Source organism: Rhamphochromis longiceps, linkage group LG18 (genome assembly GCF_057381845.1).
Source record: "Rhamphochromis longiceps isolate RC_006_pf linkage group LG18, R_longiceps_female_GT1.1, whole genome shotgun sequence".
NCBI lineage: Eukaryota > Metazoa > Chordata > Actinopteri > Cichliformes > Cichlidae > Rhamphochromis > Rhamphochromis longiceps.
In genome coordinates this window covers 21644648-21664918 of record NC_140574.1, presented here as the reverse complement: position 1 = coordinate 21664918, position 20271 = coordinate 21644648, and the positions used below count along the sequence as shown (strand labels likewise).

The 20271-nt window shown below is 42.7% G+C and overlaps 2 protein-coding genes across 2 annotated transcripts in view; one reads left to right on the top strand and one right to left on the bottom strand.

The window, feature by feature from the left end:
- Positions 1–9217: 9217 nt before the first annotated feature.
- The window catches only part of ece2a (endothelin converting enzyme 2a), a 115865-nt gene continuing 104811 nt past the window's right edge, over positions 9218–20271 (bottom strand). Inside the window, exon 4 of the mRNA XM_085387946.1 lies at positions 9218–9711. Within this exon, the coding sequence (XP_085244072.1) occupies positions 9415–9711 (297 nt within the window). The 3' untranslated portion in view covers positions 9218–9414. The remainder of the gene's footprint in view (positions 9712–20271) is intronic.
- camk2n2a (calcium/calmodulin-dependent protein kinase II inhibitor 2a) lies at positions 10653–13931 on the top strand. Its single transcript, XM_085390177.1, has 2 exons — positions 10653–11442; positions 11993–13931. The coding sequence occupies exons 1-2, from the start codon at positions 11274–11276 to the stop codon at positions 12061–12063; spliced, it is 240 nt and encodes a 79-aa protein (XP_085246303.1). The 5' UTR covers positions 10653–11273; the 3' UTR covers positions 12064–13931.

Sequence of the window (20271 nt, the reverse complement as noted above, 5' to 3'; positions counted from 1 at the left end):
GATCGTAGAGCAGATCGTGTGTTGATCTGAGTCCTGTGGGCGTGTGCGCGCGTGTGTGCATGTGTGGCGGCTTCATTTGTGGAGCCAGCTTTCCTCACTAGTTTGTCCCCTTTCCTTGCGTCCTTGTTTCTGATGATGCCCCCCACCCCCGTAACAGACTGGAGCAGCACACTAGCCACAGCAGAATGAATGCTGCAGATGTCAAGTGATATTTCTTAAAATGAGGCTCTGGCCCTTTTGAATTCTACTCTCTACCAGACAGACACGACCCCAGAGGTTTTGCTGTAAATTGCTTTTAATGAAGCCATTGATATGTGGTCTCTGGGACTGGTGGCTGACGGATGGCCAGTCTAGCTATGGTAGTGCCATCAGTTAACCTTTCGCGTGCCAGTTGTGCCACGCGTGCCCAGGGTTGCCGACGCCTGGTTTATCTTATTATTATAATAATAACAGCATAACATTATTATTGTGACATTTTTTCTGTACTGTATTAAGGTTACCAGAGTCAGGTTGGAATTCATGAACATCATCAGTGATGTTTCTCCACAGCGGGCTCATCAGTACCTGGTGACAGAAGGTCAATCCAGCTCTGACTTGAGGCTGTTCAAGAATCGGCGCCACTTGATCTGGTTCCACCTCTACCACAGGCAGAAAAACACAGGGTGAGATCTCCCCCTGCCAGTCATCACGCTACAACTGTGTCCAATTATAGGATATTATGGTGAGAGGTTCTGGTGCGAATGGATATTATACATGGTTGTGCTCAGGATAAGTCCGCCAGTTTCCACTGGAAATGCCTTTTCCGGGTACACACCGGCTCACTCCTTGGCGGCCGCTTGTCGGGGCCTGGGGCCTGGGGCTCGCTCGGGCCCCTTTGGAGGTGGGGTGCCCCCGGCCTCTCGGCCTGGGGCTCGGTCACTCAGGCACAGCTGGGGGCCGGCGGAGCTCACGGGCGCGTCACTGCAACTCCCCCTGACTTCTGCTCCGCGGCTGCTGGGCGAGCCCTCATCTGGGACTCTCCTCAGCTCTTACTGGAACAGTGGCGCGGCTGCCCCTCTGTTGGTCTTCCATGGTCTCTTGTGTTCTGGGGGCCTCTGGATGTCTGGAGTTTTGATCTCCTCCATACCCGCTTCACACCCTGGAGGACGGGGCTGAGGCCCCCCCACACTCCCTAGCAGATCATTACATGGAGAAACCTTTGGAATGCAAGCATGCTGATCCACACAGGTATGCACACATGGGTATTCACAGACGCGGACTAAAGCTTTCTTGGCTGCTGCCTCAAAGCACACTGTGCGCTGTCTATCTTGCGTGCTGCACAATATTGTTTATTATTTAGTAAATATTGATATCTATGACTAGCTAGTTTATTGTGATGGTGCTTTGTTTTCTCTATTATTATGTTGCTCTTTGTTGTTTGCTGTCTCCTCTGTTTGTTTTTTTTGTTTGTTTTTTTTTTTTCTCCATACAGGTGACCCAGGAGTTCTTTTTTTTTTCTCTCTCTCTTCCCCCCCCTTCTCACCGTCTCTTCTCCCCTTTGGTTTTCTTTCTTTCTCTCCCCCTCTTTCTCTCATTCATTCCCCCTGTCCTATCTATTAAAAAAAAAAAAAAAAAAAAAAATGACAAAGGATGAACTGAAGCTCTGCCATCACGTAATGTCGCATACTGCTGTTTCTGATGTCATTTAGAAAAAAGAAAAAAAAAAAAAGAAAAAAAAAAAAAAAAAGGAAATGCCTTTTGGTTAAACTGTCAGCAAGGAATTAGCACTGTTAAATTTTTATATAGCTTTAATGCACATAAAAAAACAGCTGCTTGTTTAAGTGAAAATACCTCGATGGGATTTTTGCACTAATAAAGTTGTGGAGTTGTAAAGTATTTTGTCTAATGTCAATTATATCGTTATTGCAAATTATCAAATGTATATCATGATATATATTTTTGGCCATATTGCCCTGCCCTAGGTAGGGTTCATGTTGGGTTTTTTAAAAACATAAATGCTTTTTTACAGCACCTGGTGTCTGAAAAGACTCTCATATAGTGAGTCATCAAGCACACTACTTCTGTCACCCCTAACCAGCAGTGTCTGTGACACGCCACCTCCAACCTTTTGCTTTTTCCCCAAGCATTGCCACAGAAAGACAAATGTTAACTAGTGTGTGTGTTTGAGGTGGAAGATGGCATGTACAAGATGAAAAGTGCAGCATCAGGCTCAGGTCAAAGAAGAAACGGGGCAGGTGGATCCAATAAATCTTCTTCAGTGGTCATAAGCTGGACAAATAAAAAGATCTCTCAGCAGAATGGCAGCTGTGGTTCAACAGGACCAGACTATTACTGCAACCTCTCAGGGCATGGGAGAAAAAATGACATCTGATCTGTTTAACAGAGGATAGCAAGACTTCAGAGCAAAATTGTTGATACGAAAACTGTCATTTATAGTATGAAAATAATTTCATTTGCTGCAAGTTGTGCAGAGCTCACCCACCTGTCAATACAAGTCATCATTTTTTTTAATTTCCAGTCATTGCTTTGACCACTAGGTGTCAATCTTTCTTCATTTGAGGTGCTGCCCGAGACACTGATTTTAGTAGAGGCTTTCCAAGTCAAATGCAATTATTGTACACTGCAAGATCCTGTTTAATCCATTCTGATAGCTGACAAACAATTTAGATGATATTATTGTTCTCTAATTGGCTCTTCTTCATGGGTGTTAATGTCGGTTGGTGGCGATGGTGAGGGTGGTACATGGAGGTGGTTCAGGCAAGTGAAACCCTTTTCAGCATTATCTCAGCTATCATGAATATATATAATCAAACAATCATCTGTCCTGTTGATCCACTACAGGCCAAAATTATTTTACTATAAAAATGGATTTCTGTCAAATTTGGTTCAGACTTTCACAGAGGGCAGACGATCTAGCCAAATGAAGTTGACATACGTGGTCTTGAGGGAAATGTCTTCACAGCTGCTTTCAAATTTGGAGCTCAGATGTGTCTCCCACCTAGGAGCAGATGTAATGAGTTCACTCAGAGTGTCCACCTGACTTCTCATCTAACACCTTCATGTCAAATCTTCGGTTCATTCATTAGTGTTTGTGTTTGATTTACAGTGAAGAACCTTACAAGGTAATACAGCACCAGCCTTGCAGTTTGTGGTATGCAACATACCAGTGTTGGGTTTTCTTTGTGGTTCACATTCATCCTTCGTTTGTACAATGAAATGCTTTGGATTTCTCTCAGAAAGCGTTCAGATCGCAGCAGATGGAGACAAGTGCTGCATTTAGCACAGTAGAGTGTAAAATGGCAAACCTCCAGCTCTGAAGACCAAAGTTTTGATAGCTCTTTAAAAATCACAATACACTATGACCTTATGTGGCCGTGCTTCACATAAGAACAGGTAGGGTTGGGGGCTGTTTTTTAAAAAAAATATTTCTGTTTTAGTGGTGCCAGCGAGATTTTAACAGACACTCCAACAGACAGCAGGGGAACGGTAGAGATGCAGTATCTCAGGAGAGAGAGAGAGCCACCACAGCATGCTGTAGTCCCTGATGCCAATTACTGCTGTCACCCATCTGCTTTGGGCATGCAGTGAAACGTGGGATAAGTGACCTATTTTCTGACAGTAGTGTGACTGCGAAACTTCTCCTCACATCAACAAACCGAGTGCTCTCTCCCTGAGAAGAGGAGGACAGGGATGGTATCATAGGAAAATACAAACTGGGCCAATAGAAAACACTGGTTTACTTTAAAGTTTTAGTTTGAGAGGATTACACTGGTTTTTAGAGGGGTAAAAAAAGTGTCATGATATTTTGCCCAGCGATATAGTGATATAGATTAAAATGCATTAAGTACTCTAAGAATACTATGAACAAGGGGGCTCATCTCATGCACCAGCAGCCTGAGATAACATCTGAAAATTTTTAAATAAATCAACTCAGTCAAAAAACATCCAACACTGAACACTCAGCTTGACAAAGCGTCCTCCTAATATAAAACTGAGTCAAGTTAATTTCTGTCTCTGTAGACATCAACCGATATGCAGTTTTCAATGATTAATCAAAGTTGATTGCTACATTATCAGAAACAGAATGCATGTAATTTCCAACTTGACCTCATTCAATTTAAGACAATATCAAGACTGATAGTAGACTGACTGTCTTATGGATACATTATGTTTGACAATCTTATTTTGCAGCAAAAACAAATAGCTGAAGTGAGATCATTTGATCTTCTCTGATAAAACAGATATGGATAAAGTGTAACTTTGCTGTCTGGTGTGAGATTATTACACTATCTTATGCTACATTATACTTCTAATCAAAGAGTTGTTGAATCATTATACGGCTATAGGCCACATTATACCTCTTATTAAAGATTGTGAAACCATTATATAGTTTTAAGTTGCATTCTACTCCTGATTGATTGCAGAGAATCATGGCCTTGCTTTTCTGATTGTAGAAAGAACAACTATACTGCACAGGAAGTCAAGGTCAAGAATGTGAATCCTTAGTTTGGAGGGGGGCCAAAGCTATAAGAATGTGAGAAACGGTCAGACACTGCAAGATTTTGCCGGACACCCTCCTGTGCAAATCTCCCATCCGGACGTAATGCTCAAAGTGTTCTATGGAATAAAGAGATTGTTGATTGAGCATTAAACACCGAGTGTTGTTCTTCCTTCAGTCCAAAGATTAAAGAGTTAGGGTATTTAACACTGGTTTTACCGAACTCACTCACATAAGAGTAAAGTACTGCATTCCCATTTTCTTTGGGGTTTTTTATGCTAACTTTGTAGTTGCATTTTCCTCAGGTTTAATAAATATTTCTGTGAGTGTCCTGCTGGTCATTACAGTACAATCGAATATAAATACCGCAGCAAATTAAACATTATAAAGCCATTTACTGTTCTGTCACATGATCAGCTGCTTGTTAATGCAACCAGCCAATCACATGGCAGGAACTAAATGCATTTAGGTATGTAGACATGGTCAAGATGACCTGGTGAAGTTCAAACTGAGCATCAGAATGGGAAGAAAAATGCTGAACTACTGGAATTTTCCCACACAACCAACTGAGAAGAGGAGCATCTCTGAGCGCACAACATAATTTTCACACTTAATGCAGATCGGCTACAGCGTGAGAAGACCACACACCAGGTGGCGCGCCTGTCAGCTAAGAACTGGAAACTGAGGCTACTATTCACATAGGCTCACCACAAGACTGGAAAAGATCTCCTGATAGTCTCACTTTCTGCTGCTAAATTTGGATGGCAGGGTCAGAATTTGGCGTAAACAACATGAAAGCATTATACCTGCCTTGTATCAAAGGTTGAGGATGCTAGCGGTGATGTAATGTGTGTAATGTTTGGGGGAATATTTTCTTAGTACGCTTTGGGCCCCTTAGTTCCAGCTGAGCATCATTTAATCGTAGTATCGGTGCTGGCCACGTTCATCTCGTTATGACCACAGTGTACCCATCTTCTAATGACTGCATCCAGCAGGATAACACACCACATCACAAAGCTCAAATCATCTCAAACTGTTTTCTTGAACATGAAAATAATTTTAAAACTGTTAAGATCAGAAATGACGTTGTTGAGAGTAGTAAGAGTGTGCTAGATTAGTAAGGGGGCACACAGTCAACATTAGATGAAGTAATGATTATGAAACAACACACAGTACTAAACAACACGAAACATAGACTTGTGATTAAGCTTTCACCTCTGATGTAGATGAGGTGTGGTGGCGGCAAGCAGTGCAGCGTGGCATCTGTGGCTCCAGCGTGCTGCACTCGACAGCTGTGAACCTTTCTGTTTCAGTTGTGTACTCGCTGATCCAAGGGCAGGAGCCCTGCCAATGTTCCTGCAATCTACTGGAGCATATTTATGCAGGAAAACAAACAGCATTAATCTTCATGATGAGGAGTGCAGAGACACGCAGCGCTTTCCTTTGGTCAGCAAGTGCAGATGGTGTGTGTATGGCTTTTCTTTCTGCTGGTCCTCGAAGCTACATTTTAAGCTTTCCTGAAAGATGCACCTGCTCCCTCACACACATGCAGGCAGTCATATTTCCATCACTTCACTTTCATTGACTTATATTATTTCTTTTATTTTAATCTACTCTAAAGCTCATAAAGATCACAGCTGTTGTCCATCCTGACCTCACACAAAGTCTTACACCTTAAATGTAGTGCTTTACATGATGGGAACAATTTGTCCCCAGCTAGGACGTGAGTACACACACACACACACACACACACACACACACACACACACACACACACACACACACACACACACACACACACACACGCACACAAACACAAATCCTAAGGGCTGAATTGATCCTGGCTCTCAGCTCTAGGCTTGTTATTGCTGTTTTTCCTCAGCTAGTGTTCCTAGTGAACAAACTGTGTGTGTGTGTGTGTGTGTGTGTGTGTGTGTGTGTGTGTGTGTGTGTGTGTGTGTGTGTGTGTGTGTGTGTGTGTGTGTGTGCAAGTTCAGCAGAGCTCGGTCTCCTCAAGAGGAAAGATGGGGAGGGGAAGCAGTGCTTCTTAAGGGTGGGCACACTTGTCAGAGATGAGACTGACTGAGTGAGCCAAGTCATTGACAACCGCTGCCTCCTAACAAGCCTGAGAAGACGGAAAGAACGGGGCAGGGGGAGGAGACATCACACCACAGACAAACATCAATTGCGTTAAACGGAGACAATTCAAATGAAGAATTTCTGCACATAACTGAGAAGGGTTTAATGGTGCGTACAAGGCAGTGCATCAATAAGGGGGGAAAGCAATAAAGGGAAGCGTGACAGTTTGTAAAACATATGCATGTTCCTGCCCTAAATTGAGAACATGAAGCATCACCTGGTACTATGTGGGTTAGCAGGCCAGATTTTCCCTCCAAATCTGTCGCCAACGGATGACATCATGTGAAATCCCTGGCCCTCGCTTGAACCCGTGAATCAACAACTCTGCCTGTTGACAGCTGGAGGCTGCAGTTTATTGGGCAGGAGGAGTTTTGTGAGTCATCCCTGAGGAATTACATCGCGACTGAGCGGCAGATTTATGATCTCTGATTCACGTCCTTATTCACAGAGCGCGAGAGAAAAATCACAATCACATATTTGAGGATAATTACTTGCAGATATACATGCTGCACTGTATGTCTTCTCGGTCACTTGCAACTTTTTCCCATCAGCTTTTTTTGCCATCAGTGAAAGACGACTGTTTGGATTGAATCTGGCTCCAAAGAGCTTGGCTGCACGTTTCATTAGTATAAAGAAATGTTCTCAGAGCTCAGTAATATATTTTGCACGTGGTTATGTGGTCCTGCCAGACGCTCTGAGCTAATTTTCACTCTGTGGTCATTCCACGTCTTATCCCCAAAGGTGCCTCGCCAGCACCACTCACCTCAAGACTGTCAGCTGGCACCTCAAACTGGTCAGTTATGCAGACAGGCTGCTAAAAAAGATGAAAGGTTATTGGCTCTTTATAGATAGGTCAGCTGGCCCGAGTTGCTGAAACAGGTTTGGTGCAAAAATAATCCTTCTGTCAGATCACTGTTGTAGCTCTCTCTAAGATACCATATGCTCTGAGGACAGAGAGGCGTAGCATATGCAGCAGGGAAAAACAATAACGCTATTTAAAACCTTTTTTAAATGTTAAACTATATTGTCTCTGTCCATGGTGCTGAATTGAGTCATTCTTTTATTTTCTCCTGGCAAACTGCCAGTTCAATCAGGCGAGGTTATTTGGAAGAACTGAACGTGATTATACTCCAATGGCCCGTCAGAGCAGAGGGGTGACAGGAATTAGGACTGGACCAAGATGGAGGCTTGGATGGGGCTCTGAGTGACCGGGGTGAGGCAGATGTGGGGAGCAGGTGGCTTGCACCAATGAGAGTCTGAAAGGCAGAATGACAGAGGAGTGCTGAGATTTAAAGTAGGCAAGATGGGGGCTGATTGGCTCGGAGAAGGCAGTGTGGGAAAGTGGAAAATCTTTTCTGTAGGTGTAAGGTTATACAGATCTTATTACTACAGCTTTTAAAATAGATTAAACCAAAAATTATCTGCAAATTTCTTTGACAAACATGTGACATTTGTATGTATTTGATCGAAACTGACCTGACATTATTGCCGTATTAATAAACTGAGTAAACAATAGTTAAGTTCCACAAAAAAAGAACATTTCAGTGTTGCTGCTGAGATGTCCTAACACTACGTCTGCCCTGTACTGAACTAAACACAGGCTGTTGGAGCACCGCGACATTTCTCATAACTCACAAAGTGACACAAAAAAATTAATTTTCTGGCCACAGCTGTGACTTTTCTAATGATGTCGTCAATATGCTCAGACAATGAAAAATAGTGGTCCAGTGTAATTCGCCATAATCTAATTGGCTTGTTCTAGTTTTTGAGACCTGTGCCCGGAGCTGTTAGAGCGCTCTCACTGTAATTTAGATATATTTAAAACCGTATGATTGTACAGACCAAGTTTAGCACAGTTGCCAATGTGTCCTAGCACAGCAGATAAATTATTGCAGTAGAATAAAGCACAGTGGAATAATTGGTTTATGACCACAGCATCCTGAGCATGCCTGATCTCTGATCTGATCTTGGACACTGAGCAGGGTCGAGACTGGTTGATGCTTGGATGAGAGACTGCCTGGGAGTACAGGGTTGTGTAAGCTTGGACGCCACAGTGGTGCAGTGAGACGTTTCCTGGTTTGATCCCTGGCTTGGGTTTTCTGTGTGGCATTTGCATGTTCTCCTTGTGTCTGTATGGATTTCTTTTGGGTATGTCGGCTCCCTCCAACTGTACAAATACATGCATGTTAGACTAGGTGGTAGATTAGCCATGGATGTGAGGTAAGTGCACAGAATAAAGCAATGTATGGTTAGCACTTGTTTCACTTCCAAGAAGACAGACTTACTTCTCTAAGCTTTGTGACAGTCTTTCAAAGTTTTTCTTAGAAAATTGGTTACTTTTTCACTCATTTTCAGTCCAGCGCTTGTAGCTAAACACTTTCAAAGGATGTTGTTCTATTTGTTAAGCCACTGAACACTGACTCATGCTGAGGACCAAAGCAGATAAACAGTATATGAGGGAGGGAAGCAAGGAGAAAAGACTGAGGTATTGTTAGGGCCGAGATGGCCAGGCTGTGGGTGTGGACTCAAATGCAGACACAGAGGGAGGCAAAACGGGTGTGAACACAGTGCTTTATTTACAGTGCCTAGTTAACTTACAAAGCAGGAAACTATGAATGCTATGAACGGAGAATGCTATGAACTGTGGAAGCTATGAACTGAGAACTGTGAGGCCAAACTATGAACATGAAACTCTGAGTGCTATGACTAGGTGCTAGATTTCATGGATGGATCCTGGGAATGGAAAAAGGGGCAGCGGCTTGGATGGAGGTACGCAGTCACCATAATGAGAGGAGACAAGTAGTCAGTGGCAGTCTAGTGAAACACAGCTGAAGGATTAGACTATGGTGGTTAGGGCTTACGCAGGGTAAAGTGTCATGCGAGGAGGGGGTGTCCAAGGGTTTCCGGGTGAGGAGTGTCCAGAGAGGATCCAGAATATACTTGGAGTGAGGGACTTGGCAGGGAGGCAGGCAGGTGTAGTCCAATGATGGAAAGGAAGCAACCAGATGACAGAACCAGCGTCCAGGTGGAGATGTGAGTAGTTTAGCTTGGGAAGTGCGACTGCCAGGTGGGTCCTATGACAAAGAAAACACGGTGAGGAGAAAAGCAGTAGGGCTCTCACAAGGGCTTGGCGGCCTAGCACTAACGTGAGTTAGCAGAAGATCTGGCAGAGGTCTGTTGTGAATGCTGGTCTTATATGCTGGTGACTTGATTGGAACCAGGTGTGGAAGCTGATTGGAGTCTCTGCTTGAAGGTGGAGCCCAGCAGAGTGGAAAAACCCCGTACTCACCCGGACCATGACAGGTATGACAAATTACACAAGAACTGGACTGAAATTCACTGGCAACAGATCTTATGGAGTGATGAATCCTAATTTGAACTTTTTGGTTGAAATCATCACAAATCATCACATCAGTGGCACAAAGAAAGTCCAGAAGTTAAACAGTGCGTGTCTTTAGCCTTCTGTAAAACACGGTGAAGGTGCTGTCATGGTTTAGGGCTGCATTTTCCATTTGTAGCCAGTGGTCTTGGGGATCTTGTCAAAACTGATGAAATTCTGAATAAAGAAAAGTTCAGTCAGATTTTTATCCACCATCCAACAGCATCTGGAGAGCATCTGCTGGGTAACACCTTCATTTCATTTTGTTGGCAGAGAGTAGTAAAAAGAAGCAAACATCCCTCAAGTTTGTGGAAAAGTCTGAATTTTGAATGGAATAAAAACTGTTACTGTTAGCACTAACATCAAAAAAAAAGGGGGGGGGGTCATTTCTATTAAAGTTTTTATGTATAAAAAGTGTTTTTTATTATTTTATTTTTGTCAGTCGAACATTGCATTGCAAGCCTCCACCCAGCTAAATCTTACATCTTCTAGCTGCATCTGGCACAGGGTATACATTGTCCATCGTTCCTGCCAAATAAATAAACATAAAACGGTTATACTAATAAAGTACATACAAATAAAATTAATTGAAATTAAAAAGTACTTATTCCCCTTCGAAAAGCAGAACAATAAAAAAGGTAACCTATGGAAGGGAAATGCAGACTATAACGTGCCACATTAAGCGCTTTCCTGAGTCTACAGGATGAATAGACATCCTTAGGAAAAGTCCACTTCTCGAAGCCTCACGAGGCTGTGTCAGTATCTAGCAGTTTCGTCTCTCGCCTGTTGATGTCAGTCTTGCTCCTCTACCCCTCGGAGTCCCCACGCTCACACACATTTACACACAGCCACACTCTCGCAGCTTCAAACCCGGATGGATGACTTCACCGTTCTGCCTGGGTTTCCTTTATGATCCCGGGATCTCCCATTTCCCTCGCCAGACATCAGCCAGCAACACAGGCGAACACATCTCTCTCTCTTTCTCACACGCACACACAGATACGCACACACAGTCACGCTCGGTTCCTCTGCTGCCGCTGCAACACATCCAGAGACCACAGAGAGACCACAAAAGCACCCGGACCTCACGCACCGGCTCCCCTCATCCACGCAGACCGAGGATCGCAGCAGGAGACGGCGCTCTCAGACGGAACTGTACTGGCACCACCGGGGAAGAATTTCAACAACTTTTTTTGCTTGATTTAAAAATTAAAGAACTTCCCGAAGCTGGTGACCCTTCTTCACTGTCGTTCCACGATGTCTGAGGTGCTGCCATACAACGAGGGGAAAATGAGCGGCTACGGGGCGGACAGCGAGGTCAGCCAGATGTCCTTTAGCTGCGGACTGCAGGACACAAGCGCCTTTTTCGCAGCGTCGCAGGCAAAAAGACCCCCAAAGCTCGGGCAGATCGGCAGAGCCAAAAGAGGTAAAAACGAATTCAGACGCTTGACATTTACAAAGAATGGCAGAATTATATACGCTGCGCAAAAATGAGCTAGTTGTATGAATGGCGCTTTAAGTGACTTTGGAATTAAGTTCCCACATTACTGTCGTTTCCAGAATCTTCCGTGATTACCAGCAGCTCGATGCAAAATGCACCGCAGTTGTTGTTTTTCTCACAAGTGTCACTGGTCGTGAACGACATCCAAACTGTTTACATTCACGCACCAGCGATAATATTCATGCAAGGACACACCCCGTGATGCAATCGACTCAAGTGTAGGGTTTAAACGAAGGGATTAAATAATATTAATAATAATAATAAAGAAATGGCTCGAGAATGAGTTGTTTTCACCGAGTGCGTGTGTGCGGGGATTGGGGATTTGCGATAGTAATAATAATTCACCGTGCAAGCGCACAAGGGCCACATTTGCCCAAACTTACTTTTATTTAGTGCGCAATACCCCCCAAAATAAATCGTGACTTCTGATTGTGGCTCTGAGTAAACAACCTCTTCCTCTTTTTCTCCTCCACAGTGGTCATCGAGGACGACCGAATAGATGAAGTCCTGAAGGGGATGACAGACAAGTCTTCGCCCGGCGTTTAAACGTGACCGATGCCTTGCAGACTTTTTTAATTTTGATCACCGATTTGAAGCACTTGTCGGCTGTGCATGTTCGAGGATTGTGCGGGGAGGAAAAAAATCACGACGGCACGAAGCGAGGATGGGGTGATGAAATGAAATGGAGAGGAAAAAAGAGGCAGAGAAAAGGGAACGGAGAAGGCTGAAGAGAAGAGATGAAGGGAAGAGGAAGGAAGAATAAGATGAGAGAGAGAAAGAGAGAGACAGAGAGACTCTGGGGAGGAAAAAAATAAAAGACCAAGATTTATCATGGGATTGCTGGCAATTCTCCAAACGAATCCCGATTTTAACTACAGCTGCGCAGCAGGATGTTGAGATGGCGGGCCCCGCTCTGTATCTCAACCTCTGCTGACTTTAATGATGGATGAACTTGTCATTAATTCACGACCATCTCTATTTTTTCCTCCTTTCCCCCCCTAAAGCGCTGTAAGCATCAAAAATACTGCAACTAGAGGCTGAAGCTAAATCCCAGCCCCATTTCAATAAGTTGTACAGTAGGTAGGCTAAGCTCCGAGACATCCCCCTCCCCCCCTCCAATACCTTCCCTCCCTCCTTTAGGCTCTGCTTTGTTGATTCAATCGGCGACGGTGCATTCAAGGGAGCTGTCCTTTCAGCACCGGTCCAATGCATTCCTGTTGCTGCTAATGCTTTTTGAAAACAGACCAACCAAAACTCTACAGTCTGCTAAATAGAGGAGACACGTTGTATGTAAGAAAAAAACAAACAAATATATATATAAATACATATATAGATATATATAGGAGGGTGCAATGTGAATATTTTCTGTTTTGGCACTTAAACAACAATAGGCTGCAGATTAATTGAAAAAAACAAGGCTACATTCTTCTTCTTGCATCACCCATCAGTGGTGAAAGGTGCAGGCTGACACCTTCATGTAGCCGATTTACACCTGCACATATCTCTTTAAAAATTAATCTTTTCTTTGCATTTCCAAATGCTCAGATATCTACAGAGGCCAGCAGGAACACGGACATTATAGTAATGTTTTAAATAACAGTCATGAAATTGATGGGAAAAAACATTTGCTCTCTATAATTTGGTTGTTTAGATTTTGCAAATATTTGTGTTTCGTCTTCGATGACTTTAAAGATTCTCTCCATCTATTTGCATGAACTTTCACTCCGGTGCCAACGCAGGTGCCACCACTCTTACCCTGGCACGCTTCTTTTTAACGAAAGTCATATTTGTATTTTTATATCTAAATATTTGTTATTTAAATTATATGCTAGTCTATCGTCTTAGAATTCATCAACAGGAATATTTGTATTACGGAGAGGATATACAGAATGAGACTGGCCTTCAGAGAGGCAAAGCGAGGACTTTTTGGGGGGAGTTGGACTGGTCTCATTCTATATCAGATGTCGCACATTTTTTAAAGACTAACTGAATGTGTCTGGGGTTTTTGCACACATCAATGTTAAACTATTATTAAGAAATCGTATACTGTGACTTGAGCTTCGTTGATGAATTTGTTAGAAAATGGCAGTTTTAGAGTATATTGCACTGTTTACGAGTATCCTCAAATAACATGTTGTTATATGATCGATTTTTGGACATTACCGTTTTTGTTTTGTTCTGCTTTTTCTTTTTCTTTTCTTTTTTTGATTTTTTTTGTTCATTTTGTACCATTATTTTAAAGAAACTGGATATGGTTTGTTGTGCATGAAACCTTAATATTTTCAATAATGAAACATCGTTTTATGAAGCAAAAAAGCAACAAAAATGTCATGACATTCTAAGAATGAGTCATTGTATATTATGATGCCATTTTCACTGTATTTGGTGAATTAATAAATGGTGAAAGAAAATGTTAATGCGATTCGTTGATATGGCTTTTATCCCAAGACACTCTCTGTGTGTGTGTGTGTGTGTGTGTGTGTGTGTGTGTGTGTGTGTGTGTGTGTGTGTGTGTGTGTGTGTGTGTGTGTGTGTGTGTGCGCGAGCAGAATAACAAACAAACTTGGACTGCTTCTGTGAATCGCACTGCAGAAGGCAAAAAAATCAACAACAACACATAAACGAAACAAAGGGCGCACCATGCGACGCACACCGTTGCAGCACTGGGAATCGAAAGGCTTTTGTGCAATCGGTAGCCATCACCTTTGTGACAGTAAATACTGATCCTCGATTAAAGAGCGAAACAGTGATCCAGCTGCTGAGCTGTAAAACAGCTCTTGTGCCGGCCTACACTAGTGAATCCGTTAAATCCAAAACCCCTAGGGAGCTACAACTGGCTACATGATCATCTATCAAAGTCTGGCTGTGTCCCTCATACAGTAGCTCTTGATTAGTCTATCACATGTTCAAGCTCTCTTTAATTTCCCAACTCTGACGCACAGGTATCATAAGTGTCATGGTCTTAAAATACTGGTTGCAGCATTTTTATTTATTTTTCTTCATCCAATGTGCCCCCATTGTCCTGTCAGGTGAACTACATTTAAACTATCACTTTGCCACCTCTCAGTTATCATCGGTTAACTGTTCCATTACTAGTCAGCCACTACAATAAGCTTGTGGTCTATGCTATTTACCAGCCGTACATACTATAACACAGGGATCAGTGAGCTTGGAAAGAAGGTTGACTGGACTTCTTTGAGTTTCGTGAAGATACTAAACAAAAGAACTGAAACTTTAGAACTGAAGAAGCCTCTCGGATGAGAGGTGAAACGCCTTCACAAAGATTAAAGAAGTCCAGTCGCTTTTCTTCAAGCTCTTTAGACTATACAGACCAATGATTTCACCTGTTGAGACCTTCTAAATCCTCAAGAACTGTTGCTCTTTGGACTTCCTAGCACTCCTTTTTAGTTGGTTGGGCTCCTGCACCCATTCATGGCAACCTTCTGATAAATTGTTTGCTGAGCATATTTTGCTGAAAGTGAGAACATTTCTCCAATTGAAAAACGCTACGTCCAGATGAACAGAATGAACCTCTTGGGAGTCACTCCACAGCTTTTCCCTATAGAAAGCCTCATTTTAACAGTGATTCTTGTTTGGGAATCATAGTTTTGTTGTTTGTTTGTTTGTTTTTATGTTTCAGGAAGAGCTGCTAATGAATCCTGTGCCAGCAACATTGCTTATCTTTTCGGGGAAACATGGTCAGGTAATATCAGCTCTCCACAACAAACTGAACACAGAGCCAATCACACTCCAGCTTCTATTTCTGGAAATCATGCAAGCTCAATAATACATTTCATCAGTTTCAAACATCGAGTACCAGGACGGATCTATAAACAGCTACATGTTATGACAACAACAACACATGCATTTTTATTTTAATTGCACTCCATCCTAAAAGAAGAATATACGAGCGTCGACAAAGCGTCACGAGTGTAACCATCCACGTTCCCATCAGCGACATTATTGACTGTCCTCACAACATCAGCACTGTGCAGAATGAACAAATAGTGCTATTGATTATGTTGTTGTTGTAGTTGGTCTATGTGTGCGTGTGTGTGTGGCTGACTGAGGCCGTGGACAATTACACATCTCACAGTAATGGGCAGTCCTGGCAGGCCGGAACCAGACTGACATATATGGGCTGATATTAAGCTTCATGCCTCTTACCCTGTCATCAGCATGTCTCTGTACATGTGAATCGTTTAAAAGTCAGACTATCAATGGTGCTGCAGTGGCTGTTCAGATTCTGTTGTTCAGGATAATTATCAAATATGTTCATGTTCAGGAATTGAACAGATTATGCATCAATCTATAGAAATTTAATTTAGATATGTAGATTCTCCTAACATGAAACACCTCCCTAACTATTAAAAACACAAAACTGACTATTTCACTGAGTAATCTATTCTTTGATTACAATCATCTTGTATTATCTCCCAAGAAAACTTTGAGATTCAGTAGTTTCCATTAGCTTGGTGTCATCCAGGTCATGGTAGCCCAGCGTGTTTCAAAACAAGGCAGATGGACTTCTTTAGGTACGTGAAGACATTTTGCCTCTCGTCCAAGAAGCTTCTTTGGATCATAGTCACAGGTATTTAGGGCTGTCCCCTTGGGGCTATCCTTTTCCAGGCATTTTCAACCCCCACTCACACCTTGACTCAGGTGACCTCAATAGCTTAAATGGTAGTAGGCTGTGGTGCGGCAGGGATTTCACACCTTGGTCCTGGTGATGGTAATGAACCACAACTTTTTTAAAACCTTGGCTCATGTGTTAAGGATTGGCCTTCCCACAGCCTGGAACTCAAAGGTATTGAAAGAGTGTGAGATCATCTTGACAGAGAATGTGGAAAAACAGCCAAGAAGAACCTTGAATGTCTTTTAAAGAGCTTGGAGAGCTATTCCTGAAGACTTCTTAAAGAAACTATAGTACAAGAAATATTGGCTGAGAAAGGTCAGGCTTTGCTGAAGACTAAAGGTGGTCATACAAAATACTGAATTTCAAGCTTGTTAGAATTGAAAAAAGTCAGTTTTTGCCTAATATACTGTATTTTCATCTATGTTTGCACACAGTTCAAAAAACTGCATTTTCCTGACACAATATAAAGAAATAAGGGCTAAAGACTTTTGCACAGCACTGTATGTGAATAAAAACAAAAGTCATAATAGGTTCTCTTTAAACTGCAGCATAAGACGTTTCTTTAACATTTCAGTGAACCTGTGAGCTACTGCCCTCTGATGACACACTCATTCAGTTCCATCCAGTCATCATTTTACAACTCTGAAGGTCAGAGGTCACATGACTGCTGGCTGGACTCGCAGATGTAACTCAGGCTGATGTAGAAGGTAGCCTGGGAGTGCAGGCAATGCTAGGGTCACGAGAGACGTGGCATTCTGTGCTAGGATGCAAACACGAGCCCCACAAACATGCAGAATGAGCACTGTCGATGTTATTGCCGTCAGACCCTCTGTTGTCATCCCTTAAGCACACAAACGCCACTTTCCCCAACATCCTGAGTGGGCATACATTAATATTTCTCCTCCTGTTACATAATTCTGCCACACAAGATACCATACCATTATGCCCTCCCACGAGACGTGCTGTTGAAAGCAGCAGCGTCATTTCCTCTTAGACTACGCTGCTTTTAATGCAGCTACCGCAGCTAGTCTGAAGCCAGTGGCTACACTGTGTGTAAGTGAAAGGAAAAGACTTTATTCATTAGGATAACACTGAACACCCTGAATGCCAGAAAAAACTAATCTGAAAAAAACCCCAGTGATTTAAGCCACTTCAACTAGAGTTAAAAACCAAAAGGGAGTGTCCCTGAAATGCAAGAAAGACCACCTACTTATGCAAGGAAGTTCAGTGTGCACGCAACCACGGTATGTAGCTGCAAAGGTTAAAGTTGACACACACATACCGCTATGACCTACAAGGTGAGGGTCCCATAACTCAGGAGGGGGGGTAGCTGAGCTAGTATTACCATTAGCAAGCTAATCTGCAAGAAAGTTTACAGGCGCTGCTGAGTGTGTAAGCTATTTCTATATTAGGAAAAGCAGAAAAACCAGAAACAACTGCAAAGTCATCATGTGTTTTAAGGCTTTTTAAAGAGTTGTTCTCAATGCGATTAAACTGGTAAATTTGGACCAATGTTATTATCAATTATAATATCATTTTAAAGGAAGTTTTATTTTTGAGTCTTTCCTGGCACTGGCTTTTTGTCTCTTCACTCTGGACCAGAAAGGTCTTTTTCACAGCAGACATCTTGGCCTGTCACAGTACGGAGAACACAGACGATGATGGATGGATGCCACTTAGGGAGGTCCTGCTCATCTGCAGGCTGGTCAACACAGTGAGACACAGTGGAAATGAGCCATCATTGCTAAACATTCCTGCTGTTGTTCCTCTGATGATGTATGATATATGCCTTATGAAGAATCAACAGCAGGCTTGACCGATAAGTATCGCTGTATCTCCAACTTTGATCCACTTTGATCTTGAGAGGGCCTGACCAGTGAAACTGCATGATAACTGTGTAACATTTCAGTATAGTGAGGTCACGGCCATCACCAAAAAATAGTTTGTGATGCTTTGAGTTTTGTGACATCGTTTGTTATCCTGTTGGTAAAAGGCATCAGAAAATGTAGCCATGAAGGGATGAGCATGATCAGCAGCAATATTCAGACAGGCTGTGGCATTTAAAGGATTCCTAGTTGGTACTAAGGGCCCAAACTGTGCCAAGAAAACATCCTCTGCAATATTAAACCTCCACAAGCAGCTTGAAGTTTTGATATAGGGCAGGATGGATCCAGGCTTTTAAATTGTTTACACCAAATTTTGATCCAACCACCTGAGTGTCGTAGCAGAAATCGAGACTCATCAAACCAGGTAATGTTTTTACCTTCTGCTTCCCACTTTTGATGAGCGAGGTGAATTGTAGCCTCAGTTTCCTGTTTGTTGCTTACAGGTGTGACACCCAGTGTGATCTTCTGCTGATGTAAATAATCTACTTCAGAGTTCAGAGATGTTCCAATAAAACTTACCTGGGACACAAGCAGGCAGCAAAGTTGTGTTGTGATTCTGCTTAAACAAAAATGTGGCAGAAAAAATCCAGATATGTTGTGTTAAAGCATGCTGTAGACTGTTTGACTTGCATGATCTCCCACACAACACCCACACACCAAACCATTGAGAGCCAAATGACGCTTCCAGAGAGGACAGGGCGGTGGTAGAGACAGACATGAGAGATTCAGAGAGGCATTGAGTGTGCAGTAGATTAGTGTTGTTGCTGCCCTTGGGCAACAGAGCATAGAGGACAATTAGCAGCAGGAGAGAAAAGTCCGGCTCCATTTTCTTACACACACACACACACACACACACACACACACACACACACACACACACACACACACACACACACACACACACACACACACACACACATATAAATACTCAGCACTCACTTAATCACAGCTTGAGACACCTGGATTTCTCAGGGTGAGAAACAAAAACTTTTCAGAAGGAATATTTTTATGTTTATCTTTAAACCTCTTCTGTGTACGGCCTCTGCCTCACTCTGTGGTTATATAATACTAGCCCAGTCGATTTAAATCTCACTGTCGGGGTCTGTGCTACTGCACATCAGTCATTCCAACTCACAGAGCTGAAAATTAAATTTAAGGATGGAGGAAGTTATTCGTATACGGACGGGAAGCAAACTAAAGTAAGAAAACTGAACCCAAAGGAGAAAGAAGTGGGGAAGATGGCATCATGCTGCAGGGGACAAGAGAGCAGAAAATATAACTCCATGAACAGGGACATACCCAACCTCCACACACACAGAGTGCTGAATCCATCAAATGTTATGTCCCAGAGCTGCAGAGTGGCTGGCTGCTGCCCCCACAGCAGCCTCTGTGGTCAATATCAAACCCGCTGCCATTTAAGAATTACATAAGCACCCTCTTGCTATGCACATTGAACAGGTGCCAGGCCGTACCTGAACTTTGCTGCTCACAGAGCAAGGGCATTACAGCCATTTGTCACCATGGAAACCAGATAGTGGTCAGACAACTATCCAGTGGGGTTTACCCAGATTTTTAAGTGTATGCAAGTATTTGTTGTAATGGGAAAGCCAAAAGTAACAGAAAGCACAAGGGTGGTAATGTTACACCCACTTTAACTTCTAAAAAATGATACCATATGATATATAGATATATAGATATTTGCACACTCACATTTCTCAGATCAAAGAAATGTTAATATTGGACTTAGATAACCCGATTAAATACAAAATGCAGTTTTTAAAGGATGATTTCATTTATTAATAATGTAAAAAGGTTATCCAAACCTACTTTGCTCTGTTGCAAAAAAGCAATTCCCCTGCAAACCTAGTAACTGTTTGTGCCACCCTTGGCTGCAAGAGTTTCAATCAAATGTTTGCAGTGACTGGCTAAAGTCTTCATTGTTCTTTGGAGAATTGCTTAATTCAGCCAAATTGGAGGGTTTTCAAGCATAAACAGACAGTTTAAGGTCACGCCAAAGTATCTCACTCTTATTTAACTCCGCGTTTTTGAGTCATTCAGAGCTTGCTGTTGTGTTTCCTGGCATAACCCAAGTGAGCTTGACCTTTATGAACTGGTTGCCAGACATTTTCCTTCAGGATTTTCTGGAAGAGAGCAGAATTCATGGCTGGAGTCCTGCTGAAGCAGCAAAGCAGCCCCAGAGCATCACACTGCCACCACCATGCTTGGCTGTTG

Bases quoted from the DNA above. Each gene is read 5' to 3' on its own strand.
- camk2n2a (XM_085390177.1), top strand. From the start codon at position 11,274: ATGTCTGAGGTGCTGCCATACAACGAGGGGAAAATGAGCGGCTACGGG. The intron at 11,443-11,992 runs GTAAAAACGAAT...TCTCCTCCACAG, and splicing joins GATCGGCAGAGCCAAAAGAG to TGGTCATCGAGGACGACCGA.